The sequence below is a fragment of the Mus pahari genome, chromosome 7 (assembly GCF_900095145.1).
Source record: "Mus pahari chromosome 7, PAHARI_EIJ_v1.1, whole genome shotgun sequence".
In the NCBI taxonomy this organism is placed as follows: Eukaryota; Metazoa; Chordata; class Mammalia; order Rodentia; family Muridae; genus Mus; species Mus pahari.
In genome coordinates, this window is record NC_034596.1 from 93,178,269 (window position 1) to 93,194,714 (window position 16,446).

At 46.2% G+C, this 16,446-nt stretch overlaps 1 protein-coding gene across 1 annotated transcript in view; it reads right to left on the bottom strand.

The window, feature by feature from the left end:
- Ptpn21 (protein tyrosine phosphatase non-receptor type 21) overlaps window positions 1–16,446 on the bottom strand; it is a 64,359-nt gene that overhangs the window by 11,425 nt on the left and 36,488 nt on the right. The window contains exons 7-13 of the mRNA XM_021201431.2: window positions 15,987–16,047; window positions 15,806–15,894; window positions 11,991–12,078; window positions 11,049–11,128; window positions 5,693–5,753; window positions 5,011–5,095; window positions 486–1,930 (exon numbers count right to left, since the gene is read on the bottom strand). Of these exons, the coding sequence (XP_021057090.1) occupies window positions 486–1,930; window positions 5,011–5,095; window positions 5,693–5,753; window positions 11,049–11,128; window positions 11,991–12,078; window positions 15,806–15,894; window positions 15,987–16,047 (1,909 nt within the window). The remainder of the gene's footprint in view (window positions 1–485; window positions 1,931–5,010; window positions 5,096–5,692; window positions 5,754–11,048; window positions 11,129–11,990; window positions 12,079–15,805; window positions 15,895–15,986; window positions 16,048–16,446) is intronic.

The window sequence follows — 16,446 nt, forward strand, 5'->3', positions numbered from 1 at the left end:
AAGACAGTCAAGCTGAATCTGGTCTCAACCCTTGACAACTACATAAAGATGCATAAGGACACAGTCTCAAACGCCTCTCTGAGACATCACTTGAAAAATCTGAACAGATGCAGTTCTGGGGTGCCTTGTCACCCCACGGTATTTTAATGGGTGGCTAGCAAAGCAATCTTGACTGGGGTATTGAACCGTTCCCCTCTTCCTCAGCTAAGATGGCTCAGGAACTCCTCCCACCCCCTTCCACAGGCCTTCTCTCTGCATCCAACCTACCTCTAGTAAACCATGACTGCCCCCATCAGTTCACAGTTTCCACCTAAACTCGTACATGCCCCAAATAAGGCAACACTCAGAGCTGGGGCAGGAACTGACAGCCAAGAGAAAAGGTAAAACCCGAGAACCACTGGTACAGAGGGAAGACTAGACATTGAAAACACAGATTAAGGGCTCGCCCTCCACGTCTGAGGCACCTCTGCTCCCAAAACGCTTACCCCTAGTGGTGGAAGTCCTTCCACAGTGCTCTTCTTCCCAGAGAGGAGGTCTGACACTGGCCTTTTCTTGACAGAGTCCCTCCTAGCTCGGTACCTCCCTGAGGTCGTGAGGTCTGACTCGGACATGGAGGGGGTCAGCAGTCCATCTCTCCGGGGCCGATGGGTCTCCACAACCAGGTGGACAGGGCTGACGTCCTTCATCCTCTTCTCAGGCTCTGTGGCATGGGGCTTGGGCTCAAAAATATGCAGAGGGCCAGAGACCGGAGTCACTGAAGCACAGGGGTAGTTTAGTTGTTGTTCCTGAGAGAAAGCAGTCGGAAGGCGGGGCTCAGACACAGCTGAGATGGCGTGCTCTCTGCTGCCGTCCTCTTCCAAGTCTTCGTCCTCTTCACTGCTATGAATCAGCATGGTAGCATCAGAAAGGGACTTCTTGTGGCTGTATCTGCCACCCTCCTGCTCTTCAGTCCCCTCCTGCTTCATTTTGTCAGAGAAGACGCTGGACTGGGAGCCTGCTGAGAAGGTCCGGGGCGCCACATCTGCTGCTGAGGCTGACATCGTCCTCTCCTTGAGCCTCAGGCCTTCGAATCCATGTGTGAGCCCTGCGACTTCAATACTGTTCCTCTTCTGTAGGTGGGCATGGCGCGCTGCTGTGAGGGGTTCGCTGACCTCCTGCAGAGAGTGCGCCACGGGCAAGCTGTCCTCCTGGAAGGTCTGCACCGAGTGATGGACGCGCCTGGTGATGAGATCCGGATTGCTGCTGCTGATGTAGAGGTGGCGGGACAGGTCTGGGGTGCTGTTGGCAGGTCTTGGGTAAGGATACGGCGGGGGTGGCCGGTACACCTGGGTTCTCATAATGTTTGGAGCTGGGTACTCCTGGGCCTGTAGCTGCACATTTGTCAGCTCAGGCACACTCACAGCGCCCACCACAGGCCGCCTCTCGGCAGGGTAGGGATACGGAGACTGGCTGTGGAAACTGTAGTTCAAGTTAAAGGGGTAGTGAGCTGACTGGGGAGAGGTGAGGTGTGGGTGCTCCCGAATCTCAGGCTGGCTGTAGACCAAGGCGTCGGGCCGGCTGTACGCATAGGAACTGCCAATATTGAGGTTCCTCAGCGAGTGGCTGTGCCTGTCTGCGTGCACCATGCCTCTGTTAAGCTGCTTCATCACAGTCTCATAGTCAGGAGTCGGGCGGTAAGATGGGGGAATGAGGGCACTGTGCCGGTGGGACGGGATGTAGTCGGGTCTCATGACATCACTGCCAGTGATACTTGGATTAGAGGACATGGGGGAGGGCTGCAGGTAGGGCTGAGCTGTGTTTAAGGAGTTCGTGCTGTGTGCACTGTAGACGCTGCCGTTGCGGATGCGACCACTGAGGTCAATCTGGGTTCTATCCAGGCTTGTCTGGGAGTGACAGTAGAATCCATTCTTGTTGGGCACAAAGATGTTGTCTGAGGAGGAAAAAGGTTTTAAAAGATTCTGAAAATGTATTAAGTTGGACCCATCATTCCAGCCAGATTCTGAAACAGGTCCTGAGAGAGCTTGTACATTTTCTTGCTAAAGTGACACATCTTCAGTCACACTGTTACCCCGGAGAGTTTCAGCTTCCTCACCTACAGGGTGGGGTAGGTCTGTCTGTCTGCTTAAAGTGAGATGCTGAGGATCTAACCAAGTCTCAGTCCTACATTGATACGGGCATTCTGGGGCTCTGTGGAACTCGGGGGGAGATACTGTTGACAGCACTGAGCCAGTTTAGGTGGGGGTACAACCCTGAGATGCTGAGCTAGGGAAAACAGCAACTCTCTGTAAACACTTGCTTAACTGGAAGTCTAGGTTGTTTGCATATGGTCTTCCTCAATGAAAAGAATTCCACCATAAAAGGGCACCAGTCCAGCAGGTTCAAAGCTTTCCTGCCCAACAAAGGGGTCACTGGTAGTCGGAACCAAAGGTGCCGCCGAGGGCCAGGAAGCCAAGAAGAATAAGGCGAAGCTAACTATAGTTGCCCCACCAAGCCTCCAGTTGAGCAAGACATGGATCCAGGGCTACTAACTCTCCAGCACCCGTGTGCCTGCCTAGACTAGAAGAGGCTGTCTGTCTTTCTGCCACTCAACCTACAGCTCACCTGAATTGCTTTGTGAGTACTACTTCCAAAGTGTAAAAACAATGTCAGCCATCAAATCCTGTGTGTGCTGCAGAAGCTCCATGATTAGCCACTGGGCACACAGTTCTCGAGAGCCTCTTCTGTTCCTCCTGCCATACCCTGCTGCCCCACCCTGTGCTTCTCTGTCTGCAGAGCTCTCAGCCACTTCTAGATCTCTAGGTGCCTTTCTGGTCACAGATCCCTCACCCATGTTGTCTAGACAGTGTGACACCCACGGCGTGTCCCTGCCTTCATGCTCTCTCAGAGCACACAGGACTGTACCTTTTTATCCCTTAGTGCCGAGCACGTATGTGAGACGAGTGACAGGAAAGAGAAAGTGAGCAGAGTTAAGAGGCAGTTTCAGAGGACTTCCTCCTCCATTTCCCAGTGCCCTGGCCAACCCAGTTGGTCCTCCACAATGGCAAAGGCTCCTCCAGTCTGAGCCCCCGATCAGGCTAACATGGAACAGAGCCCCACCTGACAGCACACAGCAGACAAGGACTCTGATCAAGAAGTAAATCCACTGAGAGTTTAGCACAGCAGAATCTGCCTGTTCTGACTGCACAGTAGCAGCGTGTGGATTGCGGGGTGGCCGGGGTAAGGGTGTGTGGGTAGCAGATCAGAGGGGCAAAGATGGGGCCACTCAAATAGAACAAGCTAGAGAGTAGCAAGCAGTGGGAAGCGGGATGAGGAGGGCAGGCTAAGGGAGCGTAGACACAGGCGAAGGATGGTGGAGCACATCACAGAGTCAGCTGGGAGCTTTGTGTCTGGAGAGTTGAGGAGTGTGAAGAGAGAAGATACAGCTCATGGGACGGAGCTGCTAGTGGGAGGTCTGAAAGAATAAAGACCTATGTTGGAGCAGGAGCAGGGGACGTGGAGAAAGGGATACGGAAAACACAGTGTATGATGTCACAGGTTATGGCTAGCTAGCTGACTGGCCGAAATTACATGCAGCTTGGAATCCACATAACCAAGAAAGTGAGTGACTTCATCACAATAAAGGGCCCTAGAAACAGACTTAGAGGGTAAGCAATGAGTTCAAATGTAATACTCAATTTCCAGCAAGCCCTGACAGATGATACCAGTTCTAGAATGTCTATCGTTAGCTAGAGCACCTCTTTGCAGGGTTACCACATCTGACCAGGTCAAATGGGAATGGGTAGAACACAGGAATGACCACAGGGTGGGGAGGGAGGGGAAACTGAGTCACCATTACAGAAACTCCATGAGAAGGAGCTGCTGGGGAAGCCCCAACAGGAAAGAAAAAGGCACAGGGCAGGGAGATGATTTATGGAAACCCCTGAGAGGGTATAAGAGGGAACCAGGGGCTAGAGCACAGAGACATCAGGCTCAGACACAGTGTAGTAAAAACTGGAAGATAAAGTAATCCAAACCATAGCTTGAAGAGAAAGGTAAGAAAAAAACGGCAGGACCCTCATAGACTGAGGTAGGAGAATGAGGATCATGGAGACGGGAGGCAGAAGCCTTGTCCCCATGGTTGGAGAGGCTACCATGCACATACAGGTGGCCACATGCAGAGGAGAGGACAACAGTGAGACTGCCCCAGGGGACACTAAAATTCACACCAGAACTCTGCTCCCCAATTGCCCTCCTTGCTGTGGGGACATCCTTAACTGGCAGAGAAGGTCACAATAACAAGTGCAGTCAACACCAGTTCTTTGTGTCCCTTCAGATCCCAGCTTCCACATGATGGGCAATGGACCCCACTTCTCCTTCTGTGCCACAGCACCCACCGGCAGAGCAGCAGACTGAGTCTCAGACCTGCCTGGATTGATGAAATCCAGCCATCCTGCTAGACCCAGAAAGCTCTTCAAGTGCCCAGAACATGACAAACGGCATGCTAACAATACATGCTCTCTTAGCAAGGTAACTGTGATCACATCATGAGCCTTGTTTGTACAACTGGATCCCAAGCTTCTGTATAAAGAGTTGCTGTCTGTATCTACCTCTCTGTCTTCAGCACAGTTAGATACAGTTTACAATCAAACCTTACCCAGATGGTCAGGATTCACCGTGGAGGCGCTGCTGAGCACACAACTGCAGTAGCAGTAATTTAAACACTACACTAGGACATCTCAGGGAGGGATAAAACCAAAACCGAGTCTGAATATCTTTTGTGACCAAGGATTTTTGGTTGCCTGAAGAGGTGGCACATGCCTATAATCCCATCACCTGGGAGATGAAGACTGGAGAATCATGAACTGAAGCCTGGCCTAAATGTCTTCTGTGATTCCAGGATGGCTATAGTTGGGACAACATTTTGGGGTACAACTGCAGTAAGAAACCATCCAGACTTCAAGATCTCTGGGTCTTCACAGAGTTACTCATAGTAATAACTGTGCACAGCTTTGCAGACTCAGTGTACTTTACCTTGGGAAGAAGCAAATGGCTCTGTATAATGTCCATTATAATGCAGCTGGGGTGGGGGAGGCATCGCATAGGGCTGGGGTTTAGGCTAAGAAATGGAAAGTTGGACATAGAGTTAAAACACATTGCCCATGTGAAAAAGGTAAACTCATTCTTTGCTGGACTCTTTCTCTTCACTAAAAAGACTTTACAGGAGTTAAACGTATGACAGTGGAGAATAACCATGAAGACGAAGGAGGTCTTAACATATCTGTCATTTTCAAAGTCTCCCATGTAGCAAAAACAAGCTCTTTGCACTGACACCAAGGATACTAGACAGCACAAGAAAGTGCCTCTAAAAGCTTATGAACAAGAAGGAATGGATACAAACCTTCTTGTCTAAACTCATGATAGAAAAACCTTCTATGTACTACATTTAACCCTGTAAGACAAAGTCATCAAGCAAATAAAATACCTACTCAGGATTTCTGGCTAACCAGTTAAAATTCATAATATTTGGTTGTATCTAATATCTAAACATGTACAATAAATCTTAAGTTGAACTTACAGAAGTCACTATTTCTTTGGATAAAAATCTTCAAACATCAACACACATTGTGGTTCAAACTCATCATAGTGTCCAAAGCATATTTTAACTAAGAGAGTGATATCACTAGGCGAGAGAGGCAAGCATGTTCCTTCTTACCAGAGACACCCTGGAGGATGAGCCCCTCCTAACTGAGTTCAGCGTGGCGGCCTGAGTTTGCCTGTGGGAGAAGACAACCATGAGCCCAGGGGACACACTTCCTAGTCTATAACAATAAACCAGATTCAGGAAGGGAGCGGGTATGGTAGCTCACACCTGTAACTCCAGTGTGCAAGAGGTTAAGGTGTGCAGGAGTCTAAGGCCAGTCTGGGTGACATCTGAACTACAGGCTAGCTAGGATATAGACAGAGTGACACACCGTCATAAAACAATATCAAAAAGATACACAGTCAGGTATATTCTAAGGCAAATGACAAAAAGACAAACATGCGGTAATTTACAGAAAAGAGCCTGGTCACTTCCTTATGTAGGACTCCACAGTCTCCCAAAACAAGTGCACACACATGCACGCACGCACGCATGCACACACATACACACACACACACACACAGAATCTTTGCATCTGTGTTCCTTAGTGTGAGTAGGTGTGGCATGAAGATGCTTTAGATTCTTGCTAATGTTGGTACACACACACTCACACACACACACACACACACACACACACTCACACACACAGACTCTTTGCATCTGTGTTCCTTAGTAAGTGTGAGTAGGTGTGGTATGAAGATGCTTTAGATTCTTGCTAATGTTGGTAATTCCCATAATTCTGTCAAGGGCATTTTAACTTACCATCTACTCCTGACTCAAAAGCCTGAGTGATTCATAACTGATGACGAACACATTCTGTGACATAGATTAGCGCTCTAAGGACCATTACTAAAACTCCGCCACCACAAAGTAAACAAAATAAGCTCACTGACTCACAAATGTGCCAGAGAGAAGTCTCTTCTCTTCTAAACTAGCTTTATTCTTAGCACTTTGATAATGGTATCTGTATTACACTCTGGACGTCAGCATATTTTCACAAGACCTTTAAAAATGAAAATTCTTGGACATCCAGTGATTCCTATATACTTACTGGGCAATTTCTTTAAACAACTCCCTTTCCCACACCTGGGAGGTATTCAGGTTGTCGGAGAATAACACATGTCTCTTGTCATTTCCTTTCTTTTCCTGGCAGTGAACTTTAGGGCTCTATGGTACAGCTGTGTCTATTTTCCAAAACGTCTAGCTTTCCAACATCGCATCAAGTGCCCGAGCTTGCAGGGTGTATACGGGTCTTCTTAGAGGACCCCTTAAGTATACACAAGACTCTGATCTTTGTTACTTTGATACTGAATTTGCCTCTGGACAGTGTCCACAGTCAAGTCTCAGTTTAAAGGGACTCTGTGTTCAGTCTATCACTGGATCTCCATCTAGATAAACTGAGCTTTTAAAATCATCCAAGTCAAGGGTGGTGGCGCATGCCTTTAGTTCCAGCACTCAGGAGGCAGAGGCAGGCGGATCTCTGAGTTCGAGGCCTGCTGGCCTTCAGCACTATTTCCCAGACAGCCAGGGGTACAGAGACCCTGTCTCAAAAGAGTGCTCTTCCCAAACTAAAAACCAACCAACCAAACAAACAAACAAACAAAAGAATCCAAAACCAACATATATTCAAAAGTGGGAGAAGGAGCTGCTGACAGAACACACTTACCAACAAATGCCTAACAACATCTGCACAGATGGCCAGCCTGGGCAAGAACGCAGGGCCTAGGAACAGAGGCAGCCATTCTTACCCACTGGCATCTTGCTGGCAACATCCAGTGGGATGAAAAAGCAGAAGCCAGTTCTGCTAAAAAACAAAAACCAGAACAAAAGAGCCCTACCTGCAGAAAGGTCTAACCCAGGCAACCTTTCTAACAGTCTGCCTCTTTTTCTCATTGTTCTTCTAAGCGCAGTTCAAAGAAAGGCAAGCTATCATCAAGTTCCCACATAAAGGAAAACAACCATTGGCTCTGTGGGATGCTGTCTGTCTGTGCTAGCCAGCAAATCTGAGATCAAGGCAGCTAGAACTCCTTAGACTAATAGCGAGAGTGTGCACACTGGAAAGGATAATAAAATGGCTGTCAGCTCAAGTGAAATGCACGATATTGCTTGGTGAAACTGTGCTAAGACTGCATGTGGTTATCTTAATCTCAATGATGCCATCAGGGAGGCCATTATCTCTGCTTTACAAATGAGGAAAGTGATGCTTAGATTAGGTAGGTCACACCTGATCACATGGCAAACAAGTGGTAGAACCGCATTTGAATGGGCAGGTCTGTGGATGCCTGAGTGCAGTGTCTCTCTCTCTCTCTCTCTCTCTCTCTCTCTCTCTCTCTCTCTCACTCACACACACACACACACACACACACACACACACCACATGCACTAAATTAATCTATTAAGTTAAAACTCTAAGAGATGTCTCACTTGTTCTGTGAGCTTTTATGTTGGCCATTGGTTTACTCACAGATAGCAAAGGGCAGGCTTTGATAATGTGTTAGGCAGTGGAAATATCCTGGGATGTTGTTTCAATGACTTTCCTCCTGTGCTTTAATGAAAAACAAAAGCTCCCCCTGTTTTAGGGCAGGCCAGAGGTGCATGTACAGGCTACTACAAGGTCAATGACCTGGCTCTGGATCCCTGCCCCAACATGCCATGGTGGGCAAACAGAGACCAAACCAGGCTACAGGAAATATTAGGGTTAGGGACTGGCTTCACTGTAGGTCACAGTGACCCATCTACCCAAGCACCTGCACAGAAGAGGAAGCTGCCTCACACCAACTCCAGGACAGCTTCCTGTCCCCAAGCCTTTGAGGAGAGTGGGAGACCCACACAACTGTGGGGACCTTTGACAATCCCCATATCTCCAACTCCTGCTTTTTCCAGGGACTGACACTCTTCAGTGAGTCCTCTCCTCTCTGTGCTACATCTTCCAGTTCTCCGAGACTGGCTGCTGCACTGCTGACAACAGAAGTCTCCAAACAGAAGTGGACCGGCTGCTCCGTTCACTCACATCCGAAACTACAGGGCTAGCTCATTTCACTTTGCTCAGCCATTAGCATGCTGCTGACTCAAAAATTTGCCGTTCTCATGGTTCCTGGGTCCTCTCTCTCACTTAGCTTTGCAGGTTGGAGGGTACAACCCACAAAGAAGGGAGAAAAAGCCCTATACCAAGAAATGTTGTATCCCGTGCTCACTTTTTCTTCATAGAGTCTAGGGGAGTTGATTGCTACCAGCCAACTCTGGGCTTGGGATACCAGAGGAGGCCTTTTGACATGATTGACACTGGTATCTCACTTAATAGCTAATACAGTCCTGAAAGGATTATCAAGGATGGCCTCATTATTCCTGTTTATACATAAAAAAACAAAGGGGGCTTCTAAGCTAACATAAAAAGATGATCTCGCTACCTCCGGTGCCTTGTCCAGGTGGAAAGAGAAATACTAGATCCTATCAGTGTAAGTATCACCTGGGCCAAGGTTAGATGCGCCCAACACTACTCTCCTGTAGGAAGGACATAGGAAGGGTGCGGACACTGTAGGAGAAAGGGATTCCTTTCTGTGGAAGTAGACCCCATCTCCAAAACAGGGGTAACTACCACTTAGCCATAGTTAGCTGTCCAGTACACTGAGCTTACCCAGCTGAACTACAAGAACGAGTCCTACCAACACCTCAACATCATCATAAGATTAGATGTTACTAGACCTGTACCTTCAGGAAATGGCTAAAACATTTTCAGTTTTCTCCCCCATCAAAATGTGCAGGTTTAATAGCAGAAGCTTCATTTACCTTACCCAGAGAACAAACTGTACAAGGTAATATGTTTGTTTCACACACTCTTAAATAAATACACTAATAGTTCCCAGATATGCAGAAATTAAAAACAAAACTTGGAAAAATACCCCACACACACAGTAGCTGTAAAGAGAATCAGGTGTTCCCCATGGGAGAGCACCACATGGAGCTAATAATATCCACGCAGCCTCACTCACGCCTGGCAACATGCCAAGAGTTATAGTTCTAAGAGCTTAAGGATCCACACATATTCATCGCTTTTCTCTCTGAATTTTAAAATCATTAAAATTAGGAACTGCTAAAATACGGTTTTCAAAAAGGCATTAGTCACAGTGCAATACAGGGTTTACTAGACGGTATCACACTTAATGGCTTCTTCATGATGGCTGCCACTACTGTTTTCAAGAAGAAAAAAAATGAACTGAGGTGGTGATGGCTCATCATGAATGGTCCTACATTTATCAAAGCTTCAAAATGAAAATGTTGTGTTCCAGTAGATTCTGTAATTATTCAGATGTAATTATTATATGCAAAAATAATAATTACATCTCCTCTGAATGTAACAATTTCGTACACAAATTCAAGAGTGAGAAGCGAGCAGAAAAGGTGTATGGGTGTGTGTGTGTGTGTATGTGTGTGTGTGTGTGTGTGGTGTGTATACACACACATACCTGCGCATAAAAGTAAACGAAGCTGTGGGTGTGGTAGGTCAAGTCAATAATCCCAGCACTTGGAAGGCTGCAGCAGGAGGTTTGCTGCAAGTCTGAGGCCCACTTGGGCTACATAGTGAGTATAAAGCCTGCCAGAACCACAAAGCCAAACTCTGTAGCAAGCAAGTAAACTGAAGGAATAATAAGAAAGTGTTAAAGATGGAGACTGGGAAAGGGAGGGGTCTGATGAGTATATGAGAGAGGATAACTATCAACAAGGTCCTAACACACATGTGCAGACGTGTCAGGACAGCAGCAAGGTCCTTACACACATGTGCAGACATGTCAGAACAGCAACAAGGTCCTTACACACATGTGCAGACGTGTCAGAACAGCAACAAGGTCCTTACACACATGTGCAGACGTGTCAGCTTCTTCCTTTGTATAATTCATATATATGAAAGATGAATAATCTTTCCTCAAAATGCTGACAGGGATATTGACTAGAAACTATAAAAGTACTACTCCCACACCAGACATGGTGGCCCAAGCCTCCCAGCACCCCAGAGGCAGGGAAAATCTGATGGAGATTTGTGAGTTGGAGGCTAGCCTGATCTACATAGCACTTTCCAGGGCTGCCAAGACTCCACACTGAGCTCTCGAGAAGCCTGGGGACCACAGCTCAGTGGGGAGCGCTTGCCTAGCTCTGGGAGGCCTTAGGTTTGATCCCCAAAGAAAAGGAGAGAAAAGGGAGGGGAAAAAAATCCCTTTCTTTTTTAAAAGGCCCTCAGGGTTAGGAGGTGAGAGGTGCTTGCTGCCAAGCTCAATCCTTAGAACCCACTCAGTGGAGAGTAGGACTCCCCAAGTTGTCCCCAGCTTCTATATGCAGTCCCGTGACACACATCCAAACTGGGTAAATGCAATTTTACATTTTTTCACTCCCAAATGATTTTCTACAATTTCCAGAGCAGGAGATAGATACTCACAGGTTACACTGGTTCAGCCTGTAGAATTTGTGCCGAGCCACACACAGCCGCCACACGTACTTGGCTGTCTCCATGTCTTCCTGGCAGATGAAACACAGAAGAAGACACTCAGAATGCAGGGACATTGTGTCTGCACCACCCCCACCCATGGTGACTCCCTCTCCCTCCCCCACCTCTGTAACCCCACAGTAACTCCTTCATTCCCTAGCCCTGTGGTTAACCTCTGAAAGCTGTGAGGACTTAATGGTGAACATGAAGTGGCCTGCTCAGCAGTGTGAGCCGGCAGTTCCTGAGCACCATGTTTGTATCAAGTATCAACTCTACCCCTGAGAAGTACCTCTCAGAGACTTTCCCAGTAAGACATCTGCCCCGGGGCCTTAATACTGCCCTTGTAAGACAGCAAGGGCAGATAAAGGCTAAGCAGCACCACAGAGCTGCTCCCCAGCGCTGGGCCAGTAGCGAGGCTGGCTTTCTCCTCTACTTCAGTATCTTTACAAGAACTTCACAAGTCACTCAAGGGGGCTGGAAAGATGGCTCAGCGGGTAAGAACACTGACTGCTCTTCCAGAGGTCCTGAGTTCAAATCCCAGCAACCACATGGTGGCTCACAGCCATCTAGAATGGGATCAGATGCCCTCTTCTGGGGTGTCTAAAGACAGCTACAGTGCACTCATATGTATTTAAAGTAAATAAATAAATAAAGTCACTTGAATCAAAGAGTACAAACACAAAGACTCATTTGCTCAACAACATTCAACAAGGGATCATTTCTCCCCAAGTGCCATTCTGTAACATTTAAAGCATAAGTCTTTATAGCACATAGAATTATGAAGTCCTAAATTAGTTCAAACTCCCCGTCCCCCAATACACAACAGAGAAATCAACAATGCTAACTTGCTAACATTTTTTGTGGAGCCTCCCATGGATTTCTGTGCTCACTCACAGTTTGAAACTGGATGGTCTCCTCTTTATTTGCCAGCTCTAGTGCAAAAAAGGACTTGTTGTGCGACATGTTAGCGATGTCGTGCCACCTAGAGAACAGCAGAGAATGCCGAGTGCGCAAATGCACACGGGGGGGGGGGGGGGGTGCGACACGGCGCGTTCCCTTAAGCTCGAGATGTGACTTAAATATACATGTAAAAAATATATACATTATATTTAAATTACTAAATATTACATACGAGTATATTTGCATCTAATATGTTTTATTACGCTCATATATTATATATAATTATTTATATATAATATATAACAGATATATACTTATTATATATTGTATATTATATAATATATAGTGAGTATGTATACATATACATACATATACATACATATATACACACACACACACATATATATATATATATATATATATATATATATATATATATATATATATTTGTTATACCTGGATACCTTCCACTATGCCTCCCACCACACCTACACTGCCATTGTGGACGCTAAACCTCTGGAGTTGTAAGCCAAAATAAACATCCTTAAATTGCTTTTTGTCAAAGAATTTTATCGCAGCAACAGGAAAGTAATTAATACACCTGACTTGCTCTTGACTTAACAATCAAAGATACTTATGTTATAGCTTGTTGCTAATGCTTCAACTACTTATAAACAAACTTTAAAGGGCACCCACTATCACAATGACGATGATTGCACCAGGCCCTAGGGATACTAAAGTCCGTGTGGCAATGGTCCCTAAAGAGGCACTTGGGAAGGTAGGAGGGTGGGAAGGCACAGACAACATAAAAGCAAACATTGGTTAGCAGTGAAGGCCAACAGGATAAAGCAAGGGATGAGAGACAGAGGTACACTCTGCTAAGCTACGGGGTCAGAAACTGAGGTGAATTATTCTGAGTGCTGTCAGTAGGACATAAACTGTATCCTGCATCTCCTCATTTTATCATCTTTAGCTTTTACACACTAGATTTGGGTTTTACTACCTAGCTTTGTGATACTGTCAGAAGAACCTGAGTCTAGAAGATGCTCAGCAGTCCTGAGCCATCATCAGCCCCCTCAGAATCACTGGGATCAAAAGAGTGCCAGATTCCAGAGACTGGGAAGTTTTGAGATATTTGGAATCAATCCAGCAGTGGTTGAAAAGCCATAACCTGGAATCCAAAACCCCTGAACAGGAAGCACTTCAAGGGGAAACCCTGTCCCTCTCCCACGGACTCAGGGCCTCGCAAACATAAAGCAAGTGCTTTACCACTGAACTCCATCCTTTGTGCCCAAATCTTTAATTGGGGATTTGGGGACTCAGGATGTTCAGCTTGTATTGTATTTATTTAGTTAAAATTTGTTAAATCAAAATTAACTTATTGACTTACTGCTCAGTTGTTACACGTAAAGATTGTATTTGCACTGTATTAAATGAGGCAAATTTGAAAATTCCTGTGAGGTGAAGAAAGCAACCACCTGTATACCTGAGACTTCCACACGGCCTCTGGGTACACTGCTTCTGTCTGAGTAAATCCTGGGGCATTTTCCTGTCCCAGTGCCCCCAGCTCAGCACACTGGGAAGATTTACTATATGCAGATTGGGGACCAGAGCTCCATTGCCACAGGAGGCAGCCCAGCAGTGCTCAGGAGCGGAGGGGCTCTGCTACCCAAGCATGTCTGCTATCGTGGCCGCTGCCATCCTGAATAATTCAGGGCCCAAAGGCAGAAGAGCAGAGCAAGACAAAGAGGAGCTGTCATTTCAGTAAAAAGGTTCTTAAAGGGGAAGACCACTCCTCAAGAATAAAGTAGAAAATAGAAGCATAAAAGAAGCTATAAAAAATAAATAAATAAAAAGTAATGTGACACAGCACCTAAGAGCAGCAGCTTAAGTAGCCGATCTTATACTTATGGGGCAACCGTGGACAAGTCACTTGGATTTTTTAATCCTCCACTATCCTGTGTGAAGACTGGTGGTAACGTCTGCCCCCCTGAGTCATTATGAAGACGATTACATGAGAAAAGATGAAGAAAGCAGTCCACACAGCACGGGATTCCTGACAACTTACACTAATGAATGCTGGTCACAGAGGAACCAACAGTCAAAAGTGAAAGATCTGCTTCCCTGCTTGATGAAAACATTAAAACCCTGTGTTGCTTCGATCAATAGAAAACAGAAATGGAGTAAAATAGAATAGAAAATAGAATGGCAAATTAGAAAATACAACAGAGTAAAACTGAAAATTTAAAAGATTTAAAAGATTGCAACAGACTTTCTAAGAGTCCAGATTTTAAGGACGTACAGATAAGAGTAGGTAAGAGGGAACAACGTGACCTAAGTTACTACGTTTAAAGGTAAATGGGAGAGAGAGGCCAAGCTGGTACTGGTACCTGTTCCCTGCTGGCTAGCTTCCAAAGTACCTGAAGGTGAGATGCAGGATGCTGGTCAGTGGTCTTACCCAGCTACAAGTACTGTGCTACAGTGGCAGGCACGCAGAATATGCCTACAGGTGCAGTAGTGGTGCAATTGTTGCAGGGTAACCAACCGCTTTCTGCATGAATGTAAGGCTAGCTCCATGTGAGGAAGGAGGAGGAGATGGTGGGGAGTTCACTGTCCCCAGGGGAAAACCTACTGCATGCTACATGGTCACAGTCTCCATCAGCACTGCTCTCAGAGTTCCTTACAGAAGCCTCTTTGTGCTGTGGGTGGGAGGTGCTTAGCACAAGCTGGCCAAAGTGCTCAGGGAAGGTGTCTGTGGAGTGTTCCATCTATGTCACTCACCCTCTCACCACGGCTCAGGGACCATCATGGAAGGAAGGGAAGGCAGAGTATAAAAGCCAGAGGTCAAGGAAGAATGGAGTGGAACAGTGTAGACGCCAGCGGCATGCTGACACTTGCGAATTCCTAGCAGCTGTGGTTGTAGCACAAGCTCAAGCCCATCTCCACCCCTAGCTGAGGAGCTACTGACAGTTAGTGGCTTCTTGGGGAGGGAAAGTCAGCCTTACGGGTGTGGCCTCTCATAGGTTGACTGTGCTCCAGTGCATGACTCCATCTCATACTCTGAAGTATATGGATTCCATAGGTTTCAAATATATATTATATATTATATATATTATATATATAATGTATATTGATACCAAATTGGGGATTTTATCCAAAGGAGTTAGGGGGAGAAATGGGAATAATATGGTCCAAAGACATTGTATAAGGATATAAAAATCTCCAAGAATTAATAAGATATTATTATGTGTCCAAAAAGATATAACTGGAATACAAAAGACTACGAAGTAATCTGAAGCCACCTGTAAGTTCACGTCTCAGAAGCTGCACTCCACTCTGAGCATGTCCCTGCCTGTCACTGTGCCTTCCTACTGCATAACCTCCAAGACTTGTATAAGCAGCACTGTGTTTTATAGCTGCAGGGAAATCAACTTTACAAAAACGGAAGTTTGCTGACATGTTGGCATTTTAGTAATTTTGTTCCATAACTACAGTCAAAAGGAAGCCTAGATTTTTCCTGAGTGAATAAGTAGTCCCAGAAACCAGAACTCAAACAAAAAATTCCCTATCAAAGCAAAGAATAGCTTCTCTGTGGCAGCAGAGTTGCACATTTCAAGCATTTACAAGCAGGTCATCACTGCACGCCCTTTCTGCTGCAGATCTGTTTCTGAAGAAAGTAGAATGCTAACAAAGGCTGCATCTGGGTGGCATTAACTTTAGAAAAGGAGTATCTATCTCCATTCTCCAATGAGAACTGAGGGATGGCTTGTCAGCAATAACCACTCCAGTATTTAAAAACAGAACAATACCTGAACACCACGGGAGGCCTTCCGTTCTTGTGTTTCACAAAGATGCCATCAAGACAGGCACCAATGGATATGTCACTTCCTTGGCTGTCCTAGACGGAGAGAAGAAAGAGGAGACCCCTGGGAAACGGAGCACAGGGGACAAACGCATCCACTTCCCTAAACCTGTTTCCCAGGTACACACCCGTCCAGGAGACCCAGAGGGCGCCCGTGCAGAAAAAACGAGAATGGGCAAAGCCAGCATCCTGCCATGAGTATGGCGATAGGAGGGGCATGGGCGCTTTTACAATCTTTGTTCTTGCGTTTAATCATTTACTTTGTGGGGGCACAGGTGTCATGGCGCACGTGTGGGTCTGAAGACAGCCTGTGGGGGTTGGTTTTCTCCTTCTACCATGTGAATCCCAGGATCAAACCCTGGTCATCAGGCTTGGTGGCAAGTGCCTTGACCCTTTGGGCCAAGTTTAGACTCTTTTTTTTAAGGTTTATTTATTTATTTATTATATGTAAGTACACTGTAGTTGTCTTCAGACACTCCAGAAGAGGAGCGTCAGATCTTGTTATGGATGGTTATGAGCCACCATGTGGTTGCTGGGATTTGAACTCCGGACCTTCGGAAGAGCAGTCGGGTGCTCTTACCCACTGAG